Source organism: Bufo gargarizans, chromosome 5 (genome assembly GCF_014858855.1).
Source record: "Bufo gargarizans isolate SCDJY-AF-19 chromosome 5, ASM1485885v1, whole genome shotgun sequence".
NCBI lineage: Eukaryota > Metazoa > Chordata > Amphibia > Anura > Bufonidae > Bufo > Bufo gargarizans.
Window position 1 is genome coordinate 146,653,681 of NC_058084.1, and position 14,285 is coordinate 146,667,965.

Here is a 14,285-nt window from a genome sequence, read left to right on the forward strand (position 1 = left end):
TGACCCCTCTTCCGTAGGCGGTGTACGCACTCTTGCTGGATTCGCTGCCAGCCAGGGGCATGCCTTCCTTCCTCAGGCGACATGCACGCATTCTTAGTGACTGTGTTTGTCTCTCGCCAGTACGTTGCTGGCCATGTGTATGTGCTCGCACTCTCCCTGGATGAGATGCTGGCCATGTACTTTACCCCCTTTTTTTCTGGGCGGTGTGCTACACTCTCACCGGATACATTGCTGGCCATGAGAATGGCCCTCTAACATGGGTGGAACGCTTGCACTTCCATTGGATACGGTGCTGGCCTTGTGCGTGACCACCTCTCACTTCAAGGGCAGAATTTGGCACGCTCATGGGATTCACGGCTGTCCTTATATGGCTGTGCTGGACTTGTACATGTCCCCCTTCATTGGCAGAGTAGTTGCACTCTCGCTGAGTTCAGTGTTGGGTGTATTATTGCACACTCATTTAATGCTAGGATACCCCTGTGCATGTTCCCCTTTCACTAGGTGGACCTCCTGCGTTCCTGCTGGTTTATAGGGTATGTCCTGCTTCTCTGAAGTAGGTACGGCCTTAGGCATCACTCCCTTTTGGGACGAGTCTTTGCACTCTTGCCGACTGCAGTTGGCCAGGTACAATTTCCCCCCTTTCGGGGTGGACTGATTGCGTTCCATCGCATGCTATACTAGGTTTGTGCATAACTCCCTTTCAGGTTGCACTTTGCAATTCCGTACATGCTGTGGCGCTCTGGGACGAGCCCCCCCCTTTTTTCTAGGTGGGTTGGCCTTCTCGCTGCTTACGGGGCTGCTCGTACGTATGCCTCACCTGCTTCCTGCGGCATACCTTTTGTTTCTTGGGAGACGATGCTTGCCGCCAGCCTTGCACTCGTCCCTAGGGAGTTTTCATTCTGTCCTCCTGACCGGACAGGCTCTATTTCTCTCTGCTGCACCGAGCTGGGTGGTGCTCATTCATTTAGTTGGCCTTTCATTCCAGGGAGTGTTCGTGGGTCCTAGATGCATGCCCTCTGCGTCCTTCTGCGGCATTGCTTCCCTGCGCTAGTGGTCACATGGTCGGGAGTGCTGTTGTCTGCAGCGCCTCTCGAATTCTTCATTGGCTCTGGCAGGACTGCGGTTCCCTTGCCTGCTGCAATTTCCTCCTCTTCGGATGCAGTGTGGTATGAGTCCTTCCTCTTGGCGCCTCTACGCTTCTGTCTGATCTGCTACCGGGTTCGGGCTGCTCTTCTCGGGACGGTCACCCAACTTCTCTTGGGTTCTGGATTACCCAGGTCCGGAGGACTTCCGCCTTGGGTTCTTCAAGGTATTCACCTTCTGCGAGGCGGTGGACCGGGCGTCTCACAGTGTAGCGGGTTCTGCTTTTGAGCTGTCCTATGGCTTCCCTGTTGCCCACTCCTCCTCCTTTCGGTTGGAGGGTGTTATGTCGGCCTCTGTCTCGACTGCCTTATCTCGCCGGCTTTGTTTGGCTCCCGCTCTATACAGTTCACTCCGATGTGGCTTCCCGCCAGACTTCGGAGGCTGTATTTTCACTGTCCTCCCCCATGGGGTGAGCATGGTTGTTCATGTGGATGGTTCCGGTGTTCCTTTTGGCCTCGTACTGTCTCCCTTGTTCACGCTGGCTGTATTAGCTGTGTGCCTATTTACCGGGTCTACCGCGTTCTGTCCTCCCGCTGAGTGCAGATTGCGTGGCCCATTCTGAGATGATGGTCCTGATGTAGACTTACCTTCTCGATAACTTGGGGGGGACTACCTTTTCGGTCCAGATTGTCCTTTGATCTCCCACACCGGGGCTGTACAACGTGGTTACATCAGCATGGACTTTAGCCTGCCTTCTCCTGGCGTCTGGCGGATCCTTTGGGTTCTTTCCATCTGTCCTTCTGCTCCCCCACTCGGGTGGATACGGGACAACGTTGTTCGAGGGCCGACGGGGCTAGTTTTGTCGACCCTTCTGCCCGTGTTACTGGTCTGCGCCTGTTCACATTGGGTTTTCGCCTGCTTGCCAGGCGACTCCAGCGGGTTCGCTACTGTCCACTCCTGGCTGTGTCTCGTCCAGGATCTGTCGTAAGACTTAGGGTTTTTTTGTCTGGGGTTCTGTGGGAAGCTGTGCATTCCCCACTCTGAAGTTCTTTCCCCATGGTTCTGTCTTTTACTTGAGGTGTCAAGTGTCGGCGCTGTTCTTCCTCTTCCAGCGTTCCCGGCCCTCTGGGCCTGCCAAGGCCTTCTTCCTCGGAGTGGCTCCTTGGTTCCTCTGTACTGTCCTTCGGTACCGCCCTGGGGACTATATACTGAGCTCTCGGCGCTCCAATCTTGTCCTTGGAGCCGTTACAGGAGTTCTCTCTACCCCTTCTGTCCTGTACGGTTGTGTTCTGTATCAGTCGTGTCTCTGACGGGTGCCGGAATGGCCCCTTTTTTTGTTACGAGCTTTCTGTCTTTTCCAGGACAGGGCTGTTCTGCATCCTGTTTCTTCCTTCCTTCCTTCTGAAGGTGGTGTTTGCCTTTCGTTTCAACGCCTTACCTATTTGGACGTTGTTTGGGCCTTGCCGTTTTTTACTTGGAGATCTCCGACTCTTGCAGACGTTCGGCCTCTTGGGTTTCCGGGAGGTCTGTGCATAGGGTTGATAGACTCCAGGGTGGTTTTCCTCCGCTTGATCAGATTGGCTATTGCTGAGGTTACCGCACCAAGGGCGGGATTCTTTCTTTGGTGTCACCGTTCCTTTCACCAGAGCGGTCGGTGCCTCCTGGGCCGGAGGCATTGGGCTTCGGCCGTGCATTTGGGCACGGCGGCCACAGGTCTGCCTTGCACGCCTTGCTGAGTTCTACAGGGTGCATACTCTGACTTTGGCAGCTGCTGCCTTGCCCCGCCTGGGTTTGCAGGCGGCGGTTCATTGATGCCTTTCGGGTGCTTCACCTTGGTGCTGTGGTCCCTCCCCCTTTTGGACTGCTTTTGAACGTCCCAAGGTCTTCTGTGTCCCCCAAGGAAACTGGGCGAGAAAACGAGATTTTTGTATAACTTACCAGTAAAATCTCTTTCTCGCTCTTTCCTTGGGGGACACAGCACCCTCCCATTCATTGTTTTTTCTCTGTACGTTTTCCGAGTTTTTGTTACCCGTTGGGTCGTTGGCTTGTTGGTTCCTTGTTGGACTTTGCCTTTTCTCACTGCTTGGACACGCAACTGGCAGTCTCTCTCTCCAGGCTGAGGGTATAGCTGTGGAGGAGGGGCTTAACAGTTTTCACTTAGTGTCACGCCTCCTATGGAGATGAGCTATACCCAAGGTCTTCTGTGTCCCCCAAGGAAAGAGCGAGAAAGAGATTTTACTGGTAAGTTATACAAAAATCTCGTTTTCACAGTCTCCATGTTCTGAGAGCTATATTTTTTTTTATTTTTTGAGCGATTTTCTTATTTAGGGACTCAGGATGAGGTTACAGTTTTATTGGTACCATTTTGTGGTACATACACCTTTTTGATCACTTGGAGTTGCACTTTTAGTGATGTGAGGTGACAAAAATGGCGTTTTTTGACACAGTTTCTATTTATTTATTTTTTATGTTGTTTTTCGGATGGAGTGGATCATGTGATTTATTTATAGAGCCGGACGTCACGGATGCAGCAATACCAAACATGTCTATTTTATTTATTATTTTTTTTAATATTTTTTTTTTTACATGTGAAACCTTTATTTTTATTTTTTTGATAAAACACTTTATTTTTTTTTATTTTTTTTTTACACTTTACTTCCCCCATAAGGTCATACAAGACCTCTAGGGGACATTTAACTTAACTTTTTTTTTCTCTATAGATTTCTCCTGACATAGTAGCCCCAGTAACAGGAAAAATACACCCCCCAGAGAGGCTGTACAGCAGTATACATTGCTGTACAGCCTCAGTGCAGGGCTGATCGAGGTCTATGAAAGACCCGACAGCTCCTGCACTCTTCCAGCCCTGGCGGTCACAAGACCACCAGGCCGGGACAGGAAGCGCATAGTGCTTCCTGATCTGTATACACAGCGCTCATTAAGAACAGGTGTCCCTGCCTTCTCTCTGGGTTGCCCTGCTGTCACTGACAGCGGGCCCCATGCTCTGCAGCTGCACGATTAGCGTGCAGCTGCCATCTCTGAATGGACGTTCTAAAACATCCATTCAGATTTAAACAACCACCGATAGGACGTTTATATTTTATGGGCGGCCGGGAAGTGGTTAACTTTGTCTGGTATTTGCATTGCATGGATATGAATTATTTTGTAATTGTATGTAATTAAAAATTTAGCATAGCCACTGAGTTATTTAATAAAATGTATCTGTATAGCACCACCTGCTCTTATTTCTTTGACCTGCTCACTGAGAGGCCGCACATGCTCAGTTTCATCCTTCAACTGCCTTCTGAGCTGTGATAGGAGGAGCATGGACACGCCCCCTGAGCTGCAGCAGAAAAGACACTCCCCCTGAGCTGTGAGCTTGATATAAATCTAGCAGAGCAATCAATGAGGAGATCTCTGGATCCATGTGAGGTGCAGGGCTGGTTCTAGCTTTGTTAGAAATAGATTGTCATGTACTATATGATGTCTGATTTTCATGTTTTACATTAATCATGGAATAACCCCTTTAACCATGTTGTCTTGTCTCAGTGTGCCATATCACCATATTTAAGACCCAGAGAATAATATATGTATGCTTTTTATATGTTCATGTGGGTTTTCCCCATATGCCAAAGGTTTATTGGCACATGGCTATAAGTTAATTGACTAATAGTACTTAGTGTTCACATAACGTTTAAAATACCCTGTAAAACTAACTTTAAAATCTGCTCTGAAATTCAAATCCACCACAAGAACCCATAAGAGATATTACATGCTGTGGATGCCTTAAAGAATTCATCATGCTTTATTTTTTTTCTCCTCTAGGTGAAGTGCTGCAAATACTGGCCAGATGATACAGAGATATATAAAGATATTAAAGTGACACTTATTGAAACAGAGTTACTTGCTGAATATGTAATACGCACTTTTGCAGTAGAAAAGGTAAGTCCCCGAGAATTAAGTCCCCATTCAGAAAAAAAAACATGTATTTGCTTTACTAAATATGCTGGTTAAGCTTTTTGACTTAGATAAATGCCAGTAGGCAGCATTAAAGGGGGTTGTCGAGCTTAGACACAATTAAAAATGTGTTATTTAGAGAGAGCAGATAGGAAGGGCAGCTCTCACTCTGGAGTACTCAGCACATCCAGGCAATACTTTGTGCAAACATTTGCTGACCGGTTCTCCCATTGACTACAGCTGATACCCAAGGGCCCCTTCTAACACAAAAAGATTGTTCAAATCCAAAATTATATGGTGGATCTGACTTCTGGCATCCGCACCGATAAGCTATATGAAGAGTGTGGCACTATGGCCTCTTCCTAGGCCAGTGACGTCAAGTTCTTAGGTCACATGGGCCACTCAGTCCTATTTAATACCAAGCACAGTGATATACAATGTAGGGTGCTGGGACTAAGCCACAGTGCTCATTGGAGCACCACGATCTCTTCATATACCTAGTAGTAGTTAGACGCCCAGTAGTTAGACTCCCAGCGATCAGATATTGATGTCTTTATCCTAAGGAAAGGTCATCAATATTGTACTCCTGGAAACCCCTTTAATATAAGCTGACACTATTAAAGGGCTGATCCCAAATGGACATTTATGACATATTGAAAGGATAAGCAATAAATAACAAATAGGTGCCACTCCTATCAGAAGAACGGGCCCCATTGTGAATGCATGTACGGCGTCCTCTCTACTCACTGGTATGGGACTTCTGAGCGCACTTGGCGTTTGGGCATTATGACGTAATTAAAGGGGTTGTCCAGGTTCAGAGCTGAACCTTGACATACCCTTATTTTCACCCAGGCAGCACCCCTGACGGGCTCTTTTGTTTACAATAACACACTGCTGGCTAGGGCAGTGCTAAAGCCCACCCATCAGTGCCGGTGACCTCACCGGGCTTCCTGGCAGCCCCATGGAGAACTCGGTACGTCACCGGAACTCCTAAAAATGCCCTTGCCCTGAGCGATTTAGCGCAGGGCAAAGGAGAGTATAGGAGCATGAACTGCTCCGATGCTCAAGTCAGGGGGGCTGCCTGGGTGAAAATGGAGGTATGTCCGGGTTCAGCTCTGAACCCGCACAACCCCTTTAACAACAATAAGTTAGTTGGGAAGATTTATAGAAACTGTCTAAAAGCAACACTGTTCTTGTTGCCCAAAGTAACCAATCACAGCTCAAGAACTTAAAAGTGTGCTGTGATTGGTTGCTATTGGCTGCAAAGACAGTTTTCTTATAGACGGTTTTATATATCTACCCTAATGTGTTTTTAAATTACATTTGTGGCCAGGAATGCACAAGGGTTGTACCGAAAGTTTTTTGAGGAGTACTTCCAAAACACCTTGGTATAGAGACCTGATGTGCATAACGTGGACAATTATAAAACATTTGCCTACAATGAATTATTGTCACTGGCTTAGCCTGGATATGACCAGTTCATAAATCCTTTTCTGCCCCAACAGTTTTCCAACACTTATTTTCTTTTATCCCTTGAGAACCCAATATTTTTATCTCACTTCACTACAGATACAATTATATTCTTCATTTCTCATCGCCAATACATTCTTTTACTTTATATAATGAAGGGAGAGCCACAAATTCTTCCTTTACTAAGTTTTGTGAACTTAACGTTCTATCCCAGCCCTGTGAAGTTTGCAAATTGCACTGAATAGCATATGTTTGCATTGATGAGGGAAGTGTGAAGACCTCCAGTTGGAGATGTTTCTTGTGAAGTCTTGTATAGACTCGATTCATCTGCTGAACAGATGGAGTTCCATTGAATACCATTATAAATGGAAGCAGTGTATTAAAAAGGCATATTTATTGAGATTTGTGAAGACTTTCTAGAATATTACCTTTCTGGCACAGTTTATGAAATTGCAAGAAGTGGGGTGTATTCAGTTCATATCAAAATACTTCAACTTTTTTCCTTTGTGATTTGTATGTTCTTTGTTATGGTTCTAATATTAAATGGGTTTCAAGGAGAATAGATTTTTATTATTATTTTATTATTATTATGTTGATATACTGCCGGTGAAGGCCTCTCATAACAGCTCCATTATTACACTTGGATTTTATTATGATTACAATTTAGTTAGGATCATTATAATTTTTTAATACAGGGATCATTTACAATATAATTATGTGTTTTACAGTGTTTAGCGTTTTTTGCAGCTATTTTAGTTGAACCCTGCACATATATATTCCCATTAATTAACAAATCTGCATATCTATTTAAAGGGGTTTTCTGAGATTTTGATACTGATGACCTATCCTCAGCCACGGCCTTCTTGCACCTTACCAAGCACAGTGCCGTACATTGTATAGTGGCTGTGCTTGGTATCGCGCCCAACTCCATTCACTTCAATGAGGATGAGTGCGATACCAAGAACAGCCGCTATACAATGTACGGCACTGTGCTTGGTGAGCTAAGAGAAGGCTGTGGAATTCACAGGAGTGCCCGTGCCTTCTCAAACTGCTGATCGGTGGGGGCCCCGGGTGTTCGCCCCCCCGATCAGATACTGATGACCTATCCTGAGCAAATCTTGGAAAACGCCTTTAATCTACTGCCCGATTTTACTACTGGATTCATTTTTATAGTATTTATGTTTTTAAAGCAAAGATCAATATCCATAAATTTATATACATTTTTCTTCCTTTGTTATGTGCAGAGGGGTGTACATGAAATACGGGAAATCCGCCAGTTCCACTTTACAGGCTGGCCTGATCATGGTGTGCCATACCATGCCACAGGACTTCTAGGGTTTGTACGGCAAGTCAAGTCCAAAAGCCCAGACAATGCAGGTCCACTGGTTGTGCATTGCAGGTATACTGACCGTGAAATCATAAATGATGCAAACAACTTTTAGAAGGACTCAAAATGTCGCCATGGTTCAGATATGTATTTATTAACAGCTTTACTTAAGATTTTTGCTGCGTGAAACTAAAGGAGCAAAAAGAATACACAGATAATATCCCATTATAAAGGGTGCAGGCAACATAATGGAGACACTGCATTTAAAAAGCATAGTAACTTGAAGGGGTATTCCACTTTCCACAAGCTTACTTATTATGCGGTATAATAAATATCAATTCTTCACAGCTTTCTAAATATCAGCTTGCAGTCCTATGACGGATCTCAATAGCGGAATTGAAAACGCAGATGTGAAAGTAGCCTAAATGAGGCAGGCTGTACATAAAGTGAATTTACAATCTTCATAGAGGCACTATGCTCAGATAAAGCCATTTTTATAAAACACAAATATATAGGGAAACGTGTCTCCCTGTAAGACTTTTTCAATTCATTACATAAACCATGTATGATACTTGTCTAGTAAAGATTACATTTTTGGGTATTTCCATTTTCCTTTATATTTGCATGTTACTTGTCGCTGTTCACAAGCTTTGCAGTATATACCTTGAATGTTCTATGTAATAGTGCAGTGACCCAAGCCAGGAGGAATGGAGTGTTAGATGAGGCACTGATAGGAGTAGTAGTTGATTCCCTGTGGCTGTTCTCACTCCAACACACTCTGGGGCCATGGAATTAATGGAGATGCATTCTTTCTTCCCTCAGGACACACCTTGGTATTCGGGCTCCTGCCTGGTGTTAGGTAGGGTGCCCTTGATGTTGGATAAATGGGTACAAGGCAGGAGGGAAGATGTAGGGGTTGGCAGAGGGATGGTAGTGTCAATAATCAGGCCCGTTGATTATAATAAAGTCTCCTTTTCCTGAATCTATGATGGGAGTAGTAGTAGCACAAATAGCAGCAATATGCACAGTTCTAAAGTATACTACAGTGTAGTCTTTTCCCAATAGCTGTGTATAGGCAGCAATGATGGCAGTAATAGTACTCCCTATTTGTCTCTAAGTACATCTTGCAGTCTCTACAAATACGTAACCACAGGTTCTCATAAACCTTTATGCAATTCTTAGTCTGCAGGGGACAGATTATAGATCCGGATGGCCACTCTGTCTCAAAATGTAGTGGGCGCCAAAGCAATATATTCTTTCCATAGCAGTAAAGTCTTATTGCCAGAAACATTCAGTACCTTACTGTCTGAATCCAGCATGGCCTTGATGGTTTTCACCTTCTGTGAATGTCTGTTCTCTTCCCTTACGGATAGTCTCTCAGTTAAATTGTTCTTTGGCGGATTTTCAGTCTCAGGAATGGTGTTTCCTGGATACAATATCTCTTTCGGCCTAATTGGCAGGAGCTCACACATTTAGGTCTTGCTTCTAGCTATGCATAGCTCAGACTTTCACTAGCCAGGGACAAGACTAGCCCATCACCCTGGAAACTAGGCTAAGATTGCTAGTGTTAACTGTTTGTTGTCTGTACACAACGATTTGGGATACATAGTTCATAGAGACAAGTGCATTTAGCATTAAATCACAACATTTAACTCATGGCAAACAAATGAACCTTTAGCAGTAATCCACTGGGTCACTGCATTAGTAGAGTATATTGTACATTTATTAACAAATGACTGTTATCCGTGTTAGTGCAAGGTATCCTTTAAATGGGAAATCTTTATAAAAGTCTTCTTTCAAACAGGAATAGGACTAGTTAGCTTGCTATAGGGAAAGTCAGGACTCCATGACTAGTCTCTGTACTACAGACTGTGGCACATCATGGGCGGCGTTGGAAGCTTGTACACACAACCAAGTTTGAACCATCTGCAGGGTTGGAGCAGATAGATGTCAATAGCACAGACAAAAAGGGTATAAAAGCTTAAATATCTGTTACTACAACTGAGATAAGGGACGGATTGTGACGCCAGTAAATTACATTGAGCAGTATAGATATGGGTGGCCGTACAATTTCTTTTAGCTGTCTGACAAATGCTTGTTCAACTGACAGCTGTTCCTCCTAAAGGCTAATTCTTCTGGCGATTGTGAGGAAGGAATGGTTCCCTCCCAGCCATTGCCTGCTCACTAGCGGAGGAGACTGCTGCTATATGCAACAATCTCCTCCTGACTATAGGATGGAGCGATCGTTATACCATTGCTCTTTCCTCTACTGAATCATTGTTTGCCGACAGTACGATCTGCCGCTTGCAAACAATCATTTTTAAACCTGTCAAAAGATTTAGATTGCCCAAGGAACGAGCGTTTGCTTGTTCATAGGGTAATCGGTGGCAGTATTTCACTGTCAGATGATCGCTAATGAGTGTTACTACGAATGCTCGTTAGCGATCATCTGGCAAAAAAATTAGGGCCCTTCTTTCCTTGATGACATCTGCTGTCCAGGAAAGTCAGAACATCCCCATTCAGATTAGGTAGGTTTGGCCAGCATTCATCTAATGTGTATGGCTACCTTAAGATGGTGTTGCCAACCTAGAGGTAGTGAGTTCTATGTTTTGTAAGCCCACATCTGTACATCTGCTTCAAATATTAAATAATATTGTCAACCACTTATTGACACTTAAACACCACATATATGTGTGTAGTGACTAAAGAATTGGGACTTTCCAAGGCAACTGCTAGGGATAGTGATGCTTTTTTTGCAGTTTTTTTCATGGTCTTGTTTTTTCTTTCTTTCAGCGCTGGAGCTGGCAGAACAGGTTGCTTTATTGTCATAGACATCATGCTGGACATGGCTGAAAGGGAAGGAGTTGTAGATATTTACAACTGTGTGAGAGAACTCCGCTCTCGTAGAGTGAACATGGTACAGACAGAGGTACATTCTCGCTCTCTCTGTATGTATATATATATTGGGAAACTGAAAAAATTTATTTAGATTTGAACCAACAGGTATTATTTGCAGATTTACTGTAATAAAATGATGATGAAGACTTGTGGCAGCTGGAGGAATTTCTTTGTTTCATTTTGTGTAGAGAAACGCACTTATTTTAGTACATTTCAGTTTTTCAATTTTAAATGCTCATATTCTAAATTAGATGAGCAATGAATTCCTGTTTCATGATTGCCTTTTTTTGATGCTTCAGGAACAGTATGTGTTCATTCACGATGCCATATTAGAAGCTTGTTTATGTGGGGACACATCAATCTCTGCTTCTCAGATCCGATCAGTATACTATGAAATGAATAAAGTGGACCCTCAAACAAACTCCAGTCAAATTAAAGAGGAATTCAGAGTAAGTGTGTATTAACTTAATTAGATATCTTAAAAGGGCCTCGTCTTGTTGTGGTGGTACACCTTCCTTTGTAGTAGAATTGATGATGTGGGGAATTATCGGGACCAAATGTTTGTGTTAATACTTGTTCCAAATAACTGGCCAGTGTAACGGTATCCAAGATCACCCAACAAACTAACAAGCACTTTTTGTGGATGATTGCATCTTTCCTATGGCACCTTAAATTTTTGGGAAGAAATTTATCATGTGGACAATATTTGAAATCAGTTTTCCTTGAGTCAGCGATGACATAGTTTGTGCCAAATTCATCAAACTGCACATTTGCTCATCTTTAAATCTAACACATTTGTCTAGAAATGCTACTCCAGTTTTCTGCACCACCATTGGAGTGGCTTTACTATGACCTTTTAAAAAGTCCCATTCATAAATCTGGAGAGAAACTCTGTAACATAGCTAGCCATGCCCCCCAATATTCCACCTATTTTTCAAAATTGAGTGGTGTAAAAATGCTAAAAGTTGCAAAAATGTTGTACACATGACCCCAAAAGTAGCAAAAGCACGATTTTGCTACTTTTTGAAGAGTGAATTCTGGAGTGCAGGGTGTGATAAACCCCCCTTTTGTTTTTCGGCAGCGCATTTTCCTATGTGAGAGGGATGCGCTGCTAACAAACAATGGAACTGTATGAGGGTGTCGTACTATTGATCATTCATCCCCACAAAGCGACGATCATGTATGTATATGCTGCTAACCAGCAGGCAATGATGCGGAATGAATTCCCTCATTCCTGCTCACTGCCTTCTCTATGGACCTATGTAGGGCCTTGAGTGTAATGTTAATGGTCAGTCATATAATAGACTAAAAAACTTCTTGACTCTGCTTTTTAGCTTAGTTTACATTGTGTACAGAGTTAGCCCCTGGTGTACATGGGCTCTTGGGCAACAGAGTCAGAGTTGGCACCTTTCTACCACACTCTTTAGTTGACAAGCATAGAGTATGTTTATCAAGATCATTTTGTGGCTGACAAGCAAATTTGGCCTCTTCATGGTGACCAGAGTATGATTCATGATCAGTCTTAAGGGATTTTCCGGCGGTAGACTGTGCTGTCTAATTACGATCTGCCGCTGGCACACCACTGCCCTGCATGGGGACGAGCGATGGCATAGCGATTACTCCTCCCCATTCTGCATAGGACATTGCTGCATCTAATAGCAATGGTGTCCTCTGCTAACTGTCTGGCGGAGAGGGAACGCTTCCCTCTCGACAATCGTTTGCAGAATCAGGGTGTCTAATACCCCCTTGATAATCAAAGAAAGTAATGATTCTAAAAAAATGTTTATTCTGATACTCACCAGGAGTGCCTTCACTGTAAGCAATCTGAGAAGATTTACAACCTTGAATGGCTATTTTGTGCATAGAGGCAAGCTATTATATAGCTTTATAGTATACATAGACATAAATATGAAGCTGACATTTGTTTCCTAACAAAATAAAAGGAATAAAGTAAAATGACATTAAATTGTACCTAATGAATAGTTCGAAAGAATGGCAGTTTGTATTTCTGGGTATGTGGCTGCTTCATACCGAAAGACATGGAAGGTAAACTGCACTTAAAGGGCATCTGTCAGCAGATTTGTACGTATGAAACTGGCTGACCTGTTGCATGTGCGCTTGGCAGCTGAGGCATCTGTGTTGGCCCCATTCTGATATATGCTTAAACTGCCTAGAAACATGTTTTAATATGTCCAGATGAGCCGCTAGGAGCAAAGGGATTGTTGCCCCTTGCACTTAGATTGACAAAGCCAGCAGAGAAAACTTCATCACACATGGTCCTGTCAATCAAGGTGCAGAGCACACAGCAGTTGCAGAGAGAGCAGAGCCTCTCGGTGTAACAGCAACGCCCCCATTGCTCCTAGACACTCATTTGCATAAATTAAACATATGGGACCAACATAGATGTCTTTAGCAGCCAAGCACAGAAGGTCAGCTCTTTGATTTCCTTCCCAGTTGCTGGGTTGAATACAAACTACTGGTATGCTTGAGATTTGGTAGAGATTGTTTTATATGTTCCTGCAGTGCCTACAAGATACTTTAATTGCTGTCTAATGAGCAGAGGTTGACTTCTGTGCTCCATACAATTCCTGTGAACAGAGCCACACCACTCCTTTAGTACTTCAACCCTCTTTACAGTTTCTGTGATGCTGGTCTATTCTAAATTGCTGTTTTGCAGGGAAAATTAGTAAAGGGGTGGAAGGACTAAAACAGGACTGCAGTCCTATTAATAAAACCTGCATAGATCAGAAAGCAATGCCAAATGCTAGCAATATCGTATAAAGGAGGGGCACTCAATTATTTGAGAACTCTGGGCAGTAGATACAATGGTATTTATTAATCACCAATAGAACACCTCATATGCATAAAATCGCATCAAGTAAAATCACGCGGAATAAAGTCACATCAAATAAAAACATACACCTAAATAGATGGTTAAAGGTTATAGAGGAGGACTATACTCCAGTGCTCTGGTACGAGCCAAAAGATAGCAATCCTCGTGACAATAGGCCTTATATAATGGAATCACATCAGATGCTAATGTGGCAGATGTCAGTGATACTAGAGGAATGTTGTGGAATAAAGAGGATAGTGGACCTCGTTAATCTCCCAGTAGAAACAAACTGTATGGGAGATGGTCCCGTTAACAGACAGTCATTCTGTATTGGAGTATGTCCGTCTCATATAGTTTAGTATGTTCCAAGACAAACAATAGACTGATGGCATAAAGATTGATGGCATAAAGATTGGTTTGGTACGTTACCTCGCGGTCGTAGTGTGGTGTCCCACGCTATGACCGCAAGACCACACGGGACGCCGTAGTAGGTCCGGGCGGTAGGAGAAGAAAGCAGCTGACATCCTAGAGCGTGATGGTAACGTACCAAACCAATCTTTATGCCATTCAGTCTATTGTTTATCTTGGAACATACTAAACTATATGAGAAGGACATACTCCAATACAGAGTGATTGTCTGTTAACGGGACCATCTCCCATACAGTTTGTTTCTACTGGGACATTAACGAGGTCCACTATCCTCTTTATTCCACAACGTTC

The 14,285-nt window shown here is 43.7% G+C and overlaps 1 protein-coding gene across 5 annotated transcripts in view; it reads left to right on the top strand.

Annotated features, from left to right (window-relative positions):
* The window catches only part of PTPRM (protein tyrosine phosphatase receptor type M), a 766,319-nt gene that overhangs the window by 725,755 nt on the left and 26,279 nt on the right, over window positions 1–14,285 (top strand). For all 5 annotated transcript variants that reach the window (XM_044295693.1, XM_044295689.1, XM_044295690.1 and 2 more), the window contains 4 exons: window positions 4,906–5,022; window positions 7,752–7,906; window positions 10,628–10,763; window positions 11,032–11,181. In XM_044295693.1, coding sequence (XP_044151628.1) covers window positions 4,906–5,022; window positions 7,752–7,906; window positions 10,628–10,763; window positions 11,032–11,181 — 558 coding nt within the window. The remainder of the gene's footprint in view (window positions 1–4,905; window positions 5,023–7,751; window positions 7,907–10,627; window positions 10,764–11,031; window positions 11,182–14,285) is intronic.